At 65.5% G+C, this 9,800-nt stretch overlaps 1 protein-coding gene across 1 annotated transcript; it reads right to left on the bottom strand.

Moving 5' to 3' along the window:
* Positions 1 to 1,043: 1,043 nt before the first annotated feature.
* On the bottom strand, positions 1,044 to 9,444 carry QSOX1 (quiescin sulfhydryl oxidase 1). Its single transcript, XM_084528648.1, has 12 exons — positions 9,120 to 9,444; positions 7,281 to 7,381; positions 6,056 to 6,104; positions 5,824 to 5,926; positions 5,198 to 5,288; positions 4,921 to 5,066; positions 4,696 to 4,830; positions 4,402 to 4,531; positions 3,073 to 3,195; positions 2,839 to 2,983; positions 2,552 to 2,731; positions 1,044 to 2,196 (listed from the first exon to the last, which is right to left on the bottom strand). The coding sequence occupies exons 1-12, from the start codon at positions 9,403 to 9,405 to the stop codon at positions 1,466 to 1,468; spliced, it is 2,220 nt and encodes a 739-aa protein (XP_084384774.1). The 5' UTR covers positions 9,406 to 9,444; the 3' UTR covers positions 1,044 to 1,465.
* Between the last annotated feature and the right edge of the window lie 356 nt (positions 9,445 to 9,800).

Consider the following 9,800-nt stretch of genomic DNA (forward strand, 5'->3'; position numbering starts at 1 on the left):
CCATGGGGGGGGCTCTTTGGGGTACCCCCCCTTGTCCCCAGGATGTCCCAGCCCAGCCCTGAGCGGGGCACGAGGCGGCGCTGCCCCAAAGGTGCTGCGGGAGGGGGTCCCCTCCACGTGCCCCCCCCCAAAAAAAAGGGGATTCAGGCCCGCACCAAACAGGATTACGGAAAGTCTATTTACGGGACTCTCTTTTTTTTTTTTCCTTTTTTTTTTTTTTTCCTGCACGCATGGCAGCTTCAGCTGCCCGGCCCCACAAATCTCCCCGCAGCGCCTGCCGGGGATGCTAATCCGGGCAGCTAAACACCCCCCCAAAAAAAAAACCACCACCCTGCATCCCCCCCTCCCCATCCCATTTTGCCAACCACATGTTTTGGGGTCGGGGGGGGGGGGGCAGGGGAGCAGCTGGTGGCAAGGCTGGGCCGGGGCGGGGATGCATGGGGTGGGGGGAATTGATGCTGGGGATGAGCCCCCCCAGGGAAATCAAGGAGAGGGAGGCAGCAGCGACAGGCGATTTATTTCGAGGGCAGGAGGCTGGGGCTGCAGGAGCCAGGGCTCCCCGTCCTGCCGGCCCTCTCCTCCCACCTGGGCGAAGTGAAGACAGCAAGAAAAAGGTTGCAAATCGGATTGACGTCCCCCACCCCTTAATAAAGTTTATTATCAGCTGGGCTCTAATCCTTTTAAATCCCCCGGGCGGGGGGCAGGGCCGGGATTAGGGAGGGCAGCGTAATCCCAATGAATTTGTTACAGGGGGGATTTAGGCAGCGCCAGCGCAGCAGATGGCCCCGGCCCCAGAAAACAACCATTTTCCTTAATGATTCCTAACAAGGATAAAAGGGCAGAGGGAAACGGGGCCAGGTCCCCCTCCCCGGGGATGCTCCCGCATCCCTGCCCCACACCAAGCCGCAGCTCGGCACCGGGGCTGGTTCATTCCCAGCTGGTTTCCCCGCGTGTGCCCCGCTGCACGGGCTGCTTGCCTGTCCCCCCCCTTGGGGACAAACCAGGAGCTGGGGGGGTACACAGCAGCAAAAAGCAGGGGAAAATTTAGGGATGAGCCGAGACAGCGGGGCCGCCGTCGGCAAAAAATAATTTATTCCACTAAAACAAGCAGAGAGCGAGCAGCGGGGGGTGTGGGGTGGACACGAGACGCAGGTGAGACCCACGAGTGCCCCCCCTGCCCCGCAGCGCCTGGGGGTGGGGGGTGGCCCCAAATCCCAATGCTCCCGGCCCCAGCAGTGGTGTGACCCCACAGGGCTGCCCCCGGCACGGGGCCGGGACCCCAACCACCGTCAGCATCCCCGCAGCACGGGGAGGGACGCTGCCACACCTCCATTCCCACCCCCCGCCCCCCAAAAATCACCCTCCACCCGCCGCCCTGGGAGAGGCAGCAAAACCTCTCCCTGGGTGTGAGGCAGCGGGGGGGGGCCCTCAAATCCCAGGGGCTGCCCCGTCCCCCCGCTCGCTCTCAGGCCACGGGGAAGCCGGGGCGACCCTTGCGGGCACGGGTACGGAGCCGAAAAAACGTGTACATGCCCAGGAGGCACATGGAGGAGAGGAAGTAGAGCGCGATGCAGAGGCTGACGTCCAAGCGGGAGAAGCCCAAGCCGAGCACCCGCAGCCAGGGGCTCCTCCGCAAGCTTCCTCCTTCCTCCTCCTCCTCTTCCTCCCGGGTCTCCGGAGCCCGCAGGCGCTCCCAGCCGGCATCCTGGTGCAGAGGGATGGTGTCCCGCTTGCTGAGCCGCCGGCGCCGGCCGGCTGCCCGCAGTGCCTTGCTCTTGAAGTGCTGCTCACTGAAGGAGTCCAGGTCCACGATGTCCTCGCCCGCCTCCCGCAGCCGCGGGTTCCTGCGCACGATGCTGGGGCGACGCAGCTCGGGGGAGCCCGGCCGCCCCGTCTCACCCTCCCCGTCGGGTTTCTCCGCCTCCTTCTCTTCCTTTTCCTTCTCCTCTTCCTCCTCCTTCTCCCGGGGGCTGGCCGTGCCCAGCCTGGCACCCACCACCGCCTCCTCCCCGGCCCGGGGGACGGGGACGGCGTAGTCCAGGTCGATGTTGCCCGGGGAGAAGAAGGTTTTGAGGAAGCTCAGCACGGCCAACTCGTCCCAGGCGTGCACGCCCCGCTCCTCCTTGTGGCACTGGGGACACATGTCCGGCGGGGGCCACTGCAGCTTGGGGAACTGGGGGTCCTCCGTGTCACTACCTGGAGGGGCAGCGGGTGAGAGGGGTCCTCTGCAGCCCCCCACGTGCTGGTACCGACACCACGGAGCAGCGAGCAGAGGGGGACGGGGACAGGGACATCTCAGGAGGATGGGTGCTCCAAGGGCAGTTTTGGGAGGCTCCATGCAACCAGCTACCAGCCCCTGGGCTGGGAGGGACATGGGATGTCCCCACCCCCATGGGACCCCATCTTAGCGAAGCTGTTGGCCAACTCCACCATGAGGAGGGATGCTCCTATGTCCCGGATCCCTTCCCCTTGGGAAACCAGCCTGGCTCAGTCCCCACACCTCCGGGTCCCACCCTGCCACCCCTCCTCTTCCCCACCTCGGCCCCCTTACCCGCCAGGCGTGCGTTGACCTCGTTGTGGTGGGACCAGAGCCAGAGGACGGCCTCGTCCCGGCCCTTCACCTGGTCCATGGACTTGGCCGCCATGGCCTCGAAGTGCTGGGCGCACTCCTGGCAGCCGAAGAAGTACTTGACGTAGCAGCGCATGGTGCCCAGCACCTCCAGCGGCAGCTCTGGGGGGCACAGAGAGCGATTGTGGACCCCGCAGAGCCTCCACCGCTCAGTTTCCCCTTGGTACAGAGCACCCCCTGTCCCCCTGCCCATGGAGGGACGCCCTTACCTTTGTCGGGGCCGCCCTGGGCAGCCTGGACGGTCAGCAGGTGGAAGACGGTCCAGAGCCCGCAGGGGTAGCCGCGGAAATGGGGCTCGCTGCCCCTGCAGCCCACCCAGGTGACGTTGGTGGGGAGCACGGCCGGGGGGGAGGCCTGCAGGACAGAGGGACAGGGCCTGACGGGGCTGGAGACCGAGACGGGGAGGATGGGGAGGACTGGGAAAAGGGAGGAGGGAGCCTTACGTCCTGGTTGTTCTTCACCGCCTCCTTCAGGGCGCTGCGGGGCAGCTCGGGCTCCGTCCAGTTCCTCAGCCAGCCATCAAGGGTCTGCAGGTAGCTCTGCACGCAGGGGCGCCCGGGGAAGTACTGCGATGAAACGGGGGGAAAAACGGGTGAGGAAAGAGTCAGAGATCCAGCACCCGGCCGTCTGAGCAGGGCACAAAGCTGCTCTGACAGGGAGGCAGCCAAAGCCGATTAGCGGCAGCGCTCGCAAACCGCAGGCACGGCGGGGAGATGGGGAGCCCGTGAGTGAGTGCTGGTGGCAGGAGGATGGACAGAGGGACAGGCTCGTGCCACAGCCACCAGAAAGACAGCAGCAGACAGGAAAAGCAGCTGGAAGTAAAAGGAGCATTTTGCTCCTTCCTTGCCAAGACCCTCCCTGGACCCACCAACAACACCACAAGCCCTAAATTTGCAAGGAATTCATCCACCATCCACCATTGCTGCTGCAAAGCGCTGTTCCTTCCTTCCACGTGAGGTTTTAACCACTCGATGCCTTGCTTTCCAGCTGTCATTCCTTCCCCGTCACAGTTCCCCCTGCTCCTTGCCTCCAGCTCCTCGTGGGAATGCAACAGTTAAGGCTCAGCCGGGCTGGCAGCAATGCTGGTGCCACTGCTCCGTCCTGTGGATGAGCATGGGAACGGCAGCACAGCACGGGCTCGGCGTCCCTGGGGAAAGCCCTGGCACACGGCAGGGATGGAAACACACAGCAGGATCTGCCCAGTGCCATGGGATTCAAGAACCCGGACTGGGAAGGGGCTCACTCAAATCTGCTGGAGAAATCTGGGTCCAAATGCAGTGCTTGGTGGCACCGCACCTGCTGGCTCGGAGCTCCTCTGCGCTTGAATCTTGCCAAGCCCCAGAAAGGAGAGCCTGATTTCAGGTTTTCCACGGCACCGTGCAGAGCAGCAGCGCCTTTGCCAGGCTATCAAAGGAGCCAGCAGAGAGCAGGACCCCGAGCTGAGCTCCCAGACAGGAGCTGCAAACCCACTGCCACCCGCTGCAGGTGACAGCGCCTCTTCTGCAGGCACGCAGCCTGCTCAGCCCGCAGACACCCACCCCTCCGTTCGCACCCGAAGCCATCCAGCACCACCAGCCACACGAGCACCCACACACAGAGGTGTGGGCAGGAAAATAAAACCCCCAGCACCGCTCTCACCGACCGGGGGCTGGCACAAACCGCAGGGCACAGCTTCAGAGCAGTGACGGATGGGGGCACAGGGCTGGCATCCCAACCCTCCGCCACCCCCATGTTTGCTTTTCACCCCGAACCGAATGCAGGCTGCTCCTCACCTTGGCCAGTGTGGCCACGTAGCACTTGAAGGCGGCCAGCTGGGCTCCCGACAGCGTGGCCGGCCGGCCGGCCTCCACCCGCAGCGAGTAGTGCAGCGCAGACTCCAGGTCGGCCATGTACACCTTGGAGCTGGGGGCACAACGCGACGCCCGTCGGCGCTCCGCTTTGCACCCCCGGACTCTGATTTTGGGGGGTCAAAAGGGCATGGTCCCAGCCCCCGGTCCGCCCACGGACACGTCAGCTCCTCCCATCCCTCCCTCTGCCACCCCAAAATGCCCAGGAAGGGCTCTGACCGGTCAGCCTGCCTCGGCTGCGCCGCGCGGGTCTCGTTGGGAGCGCTGGCGGTGACGTTCAGCCGGTAGGAGCCGCGCGTGACGCCGGAGAGCGTCCGCAGGTAGTAGGTGTAGAAGGAGCGCGCCTCCAGGTGCCTGCGGGGAGGGAGGGAGGGAGGAGCCGTGAGCCCACCCTCTCCCACCCCAAAACAGCTGCTGGGAGCGCTGGGGAAGCCCCCGACTCACACGGGCAGGCGGGAGAAGGAGCCGTTGCGGAGCAGCAGGTAGGCGGAGGGGAAGGTGGTGACGCCGAACTTCTGCACCAGCTCCTCCTCGCTGCTCAGCACCCTCCTCACCGCCACGTTCTCGTACTGCAGCAGGTCCAGTGCCACCTGCAAGTGGCCCCAGCGTCAGGCAGAGGGCAGCAGGGATTTTTTTTGGAGGTGCTGAGCATCCCCATCCCTCCCTGGCCACACGCGTGCCGGGAGGAGGAGGCACCGGGGACGACGCCAGCTGCACCCACCTCTCTGCCCACAAAGGAGTCGCTCTTCTCGAAGATCAGCGCCAGGTACTGCTCGCCGTTCCTCTGGAAGAAGCTGTGAACCTCCTCCGCGCTGCAAGAGAGGAGCGTGGTGGTGTTGGGGGGTCCTGCAGGTGGCCCCGCCGGCACCACCGGGGGGCTTCGCCCTCCCACGTCAACGGGTCCCTGTCCGCAGGGATCGGGGACAGGACGCTGATGTGGTTCCAGCCCCTGTTCCTCCCTGCTGAGGTTTCCAGCCCTGTTTTCTGCTCCGGTTCATCGGCTCTGAAAGCCCGCAGGGTCAACTAAGGAGGTAGAAAACAAAGCGTGGGCAGGGAAGGAGGGAGCTGTGCGCTCACCCACGGGGAAAAAAACAAACAATAAAACAAAACAGCAATGAATTTGAACAAGGGTTGTGTTTTGTTTCTTGGCTAGGACATGGAGAACTGCAGCATGACCCTGGCCCAAACATCGCTTTGCAGAAAGCCAAATGCTCCCTCCGCAGGCACCACCTTGCTCTCTTTCCAGCCAGGCTGAATTAAAAGTAAAATAACATAAAATAAGGCGGGCTGGCTGACCGCTTCTGGCTCAGGATGTCCCCGGAAAACCCCTTTTCCTGCTGCCCCTACCTCGCGGGCTCCAGCGGAGGGCACGCGGGCGGCCAGGTGTCCAGGCTCTGCTCCAGGTTGGTGATGATGGCATGGCGCAGGTCCGTGACGGTGGCAGCGGGGTCTGCGGGGGGACAGGACACGGGGCTGAGCTGTCCCCTGGGGCTTCCCTGAGGGGCCAACCAGCGACCTGACTCCCTGCACCCCCCCAAAAAAAAAGGAAGAACATGGCTAAAAGGCCCTGAATACTCACTAGCAATCCTTATCCCATCCTCTGCCTTCTTGGTGAAAGCTCTGAAGAACTGGAAGGAACACAGCACAGATAAACACGAGGTGTCCCCGCCTCGCCGGGCATCCCCGCGCGTGGGACGTCACCGGGACGGGACGGATGCTGCCCGGCTCCGGATGCGCCTCGCCCGCCCCGAGGGGAGGGATGCTGAGCACTGCCAGGCGGCACGGCGCGCACCTCCAGGGGACCCAGGGGTGCAGCCGGGACTGCCCCGGCCCTACAAACCGCTGCCTGCTGCTCCTGAGCTTCCACTAAGGGACCAGAAGGGTTTGTGACCCCTGCCCTGCCCGGGTTGTGCCCTCTCCTGCATCCCGAGGCACCTGTGGAACCAGATTGTGCCACGTAGGTGTTTGCTTTGCAGGCCGGGCTGGGAGCTGTTTGCAGAAGGCGCTGGGCTCCGACAGGGAGGTGGGGACGAGGGGGTGCGGGGCCGCAGCAGCAACGCCCTCCACCCAGTAAGACCCCATGGCAGGGCTGGGCGCAGCTCCTGCACCCCAAATCTTGACCCTGCGCTAGGTCCGTCAGCCTGCTGGACCCCACAGCCCCAACACCGCTCACTTTCCCAGCAAAGGGGGAAGCTGGGAGGGGTTTCACTGCTCCAAAAAGTCTGATTTTTGCAGCACCGTCCTGCCAGAGCCCAGCCGGCCCCGCGGGCTGCACGCACACACAGGGCGTTCGACTGGTTCCAGCTCACCGAGCTGCAATTAACCCTGCTTTAATTAAGTGATGGAGGACGGGGCCGCCCTGGCACCCAGCTCTGAGCGCAACAAGGAGTTAAAAACCCATCCCTTCTCCCCTCCTCTCCTTCTCAAGGAGATGGCAGCTCGCCCTGCTTGCCCGGTGGGCATCCTGCTGGCCGGGGAGCGCCTGGGGAGCTCTGCCTGCCCTGCAGGTGCTGGACGGGGCTCTGTTTACAGTGGGAAGTGCCGAGAGCCAGCGTATTTACACAGCTCAGCGGCCGGGCAGGGGCCCAGGAGGAGGGATGGTGCCCTGCCAGCTGCTGCCAGCAGAGGTTCCCATCCGGGGCAGCTGCTCGGCCCCGGGGCGAAGCAGCCTGCAGAGTCCCAAAGGGAATATTTTGGTGCAGTCGTGCTGCCAGCCCCATTGAGCAAGAGAGGGGCAGGCCACAGGGAAAAGCAGGGTGAAAAGCGGGCACTGGCCAAGGGGCCTCTCCCCACCCTCGCCTTACCTTCAGCGTGGGGAAGCCGGTGATCCCAAAACTGGCGCACACCTGCTGGTTGGCCTCGTCGGCACAATCGATGGCTGCAAGGATCACCGCCGGCCTCCACTCTGCGGGGACAGAGGATGGGGTCAGCCACAGCCCCATGGAGCATCCCCACAATTCGGGCAGCTCCCGTGCACATCCCTGTGCATCGCCATCCTCGAGGATGTTCTGCTTTTGGGGAGCACGAGCTGCCAGCTCTGTCGCTTAGTGCCGATCCTCGGCGATGGGAAAACCTCTCCCTGTCCCTCCTGGTGGTGACGGTGGCCACGGAGAGCTTGCGCAGAGCCAGGCACGGGGCCAAGGCAGAGCTAATCCTCCTGCCGCCAACGCTGCCTGCAGCAGGGCTGCAGACGCCCCACGCCGCCTGGCCCCGTCCCCCGCATCCCTCCCGTCTCCATCTCCCACCTCCGCCTCCTCCTGCAGCCCCGGCACACGGCGAGGACAGCTTAAGCACCTTGGCCTCTTTTCTTGCCTCCCAAAGCTCAGGGGACTCATTCCAATCAATGCTTGCTTGGAAAAATCTTCAAAAAAAGAAACACCCACCCCACGATGCGTATTTTCGGTCCTGCTGGAGCCCTGCCCACACCTTTTCTACCAGAACTCGGAGCCGATCAGCTGGGATCCCTCAGTATCCCCAGCCAGCAGCACCCAAGGACAGTCCCCATCCAAGCAGTAACGCTGTCCGTGGCCCCAAACACTTGTCTCGGGGGCTGGTTATGGCCCCACAGCACCTTGAGCCCTAAGCACCGGGTGTGCTCACCCGGCCGGTGTTTCGTGCCCTACTTTTTGGGGCGGCAAAAGCCACGGCAGAGCCGGGCGAGGCGGCGCCAGCCCTGCACGCCCTGCCCCGGCCGGGTGCAGGCGGCTCTGCCCGCGGCCGCCCGCCCGTCTGGTTCAGCGGGATGGGGCGCGGGGCCCCAAATGCTGCCGGGACTGGGGAGGGACGGCTGAGCCGTGGCTGGGCACAGTGGGCGAGCTGGGCTCCGGCTCGTCTCGCCCGGGGAAACGGGCCCAAAAAACACGCCGGCAATGCTCCAGTGTGAGAGACAGGCAGGGGAAGGAGATGACGTCCGTGACCCTTCTGTCCAGCGGTGTCCCCGGGGAAGGTCCATGGGCACGTCAACCAGCAGGATCTACAGGTTTCAACCAGCAAAATGGAGACCAAAACCTCCGAAATGGCTCCTTTTGGGTTCATAAACAGCCCAGCTTGAGGCCACCCTGCCGCGAGGGTGGCGGTGCCACGTGGGGACAGGAAGGGCCGTCGGGGCCGCGGGGGCAGCCGGGGGCCAGGCACGCTCCTGCACTCATCGGCACGCGGCGCCCCGCAGCCGGCGTCCTGCCCGTCGAGCCCGTTCCTACAAAAATCCACCTGGGGGGACGGCGGCGTGCAGGCTCCTTCCCGCAGGCTCCTTCCCGCTGCCAGCAGCACACGGGGGCGGCTTCCGACCCCGTCAGACCCCATCGCGGGGTGAGCATCCGTGGCACAGCAGCGTCCCGGTGTCCAAAATCCAGCCGGGCTTCAGTCCGCTCAGCATCCCGCAGCGGGGCGAGACGGGGCGAGGGTCCCCGTGGCAGAGAGGGAGCGGGATCCCCGGCGATCCCCCATAGGGGATGGGGTGCTCACCCTATTGCCCCCACCCTTCGCTCCCTGCCCTCGGAGGTCAAATTGGGGTGACAAAACCGGGGCGCAGCTCCCCCCGGGGGGGTCTCCCGTCGCCCCCCGACCCAGAGGGAGGCGAAAAGTCCCGGCGAGGGGGGTTGGGGGGATTTAGGGGATTTATGGGGGCGACCGCGGGCACTCACCGCGGATGTCCTCGGCCAGGGCCCGCCATGTGGGGGCGAAGTGGACGCAGTGGCCGCACCAGGAGGCGAAGAACTCGACGGCCCAGGCGCTGGGGGAGCCCAGGATGCGGCCCTCGGCCGTGGTGGCCCCCAGCAGCTCCAGGGGGTCGCTGGGCGAGTACAGCCCGCGGGGACGAGCCGCGGGCAGCGCCAGGGCCAGCACCAGCGCCGCGGGCCACCACCGGCCCCCCGGGTGGCCACCGCCACCGCGGCCACCGCCACCGCTCCGCGCCCGCCGCCGCCACATCGCCCACCCGGCCGCCGCCCGGCTGTAGGGCCGCCCGCCTGTAGGGCCGCCCGGTTTTTGGGGCCGCCCGGCTTTTTGGGGCCGCCCCCGGCGGGCGGGACCGGAGGGGCGGGGCTCAGCCCCCCCCCACCCCACACACACACCCCGCTGCCATCGCAGCGCCCCCTGATGGGAGCTGCTCCTACCTGAGGGGAGGGTTTTTTTGGGGAGGGGGGCGTCTGTTTGGGTACCCCCCCACCCAAACGCCACACGCACACACCACACGCACAGATCCCAGCTCCTGGGGCTCAGCCGCACCCCGGTGTTTTGGGGGTTGTGCAGTCTGAGGGGGTCCCCACCTGCAGCACCTCGCACCCCTAAATAGCCCCCCGCTACCCCACAGGCAGCTCCTGCTG

The sequence above is a fragment of the Aythya ferina genome (genome assembly GCF_964211825.1).
Source record: "Aythya ferina genome assembly, chromosome: 8".
Taxonomy (NCBI): Eukaryota; Metazoa; Chordata; class Aves; order Anseriformes; family Anatidae; genus Aythya; species Aythya ferina.

Bases quoted from the DNA above. Each gene is read 5' to 3' on its own strand.
- QSOX1 (XM_084528648.1), bottom strand. From the start codon at position 9,405: ATGTGGCGGCGGCGGGCGCGGAGCGGTGGCGGTGGCCGCGGTGGCGGT. The intron at 5,067-5,197 runs GTGGGTGCAGCT...GGCCACTTGCAG, and splicing joins ACTCCTTTGTGGGCAGAGAG to GTGGCACTGGACCTGCTGCA. The intron at 4,532-4,695 runs GTCAGAGCCCTT...TTGTGCCCCCAG, and splicing joins CAGCCGAGGCAGGCTGACCG to CTCCAAGGTGTACATGGCCG.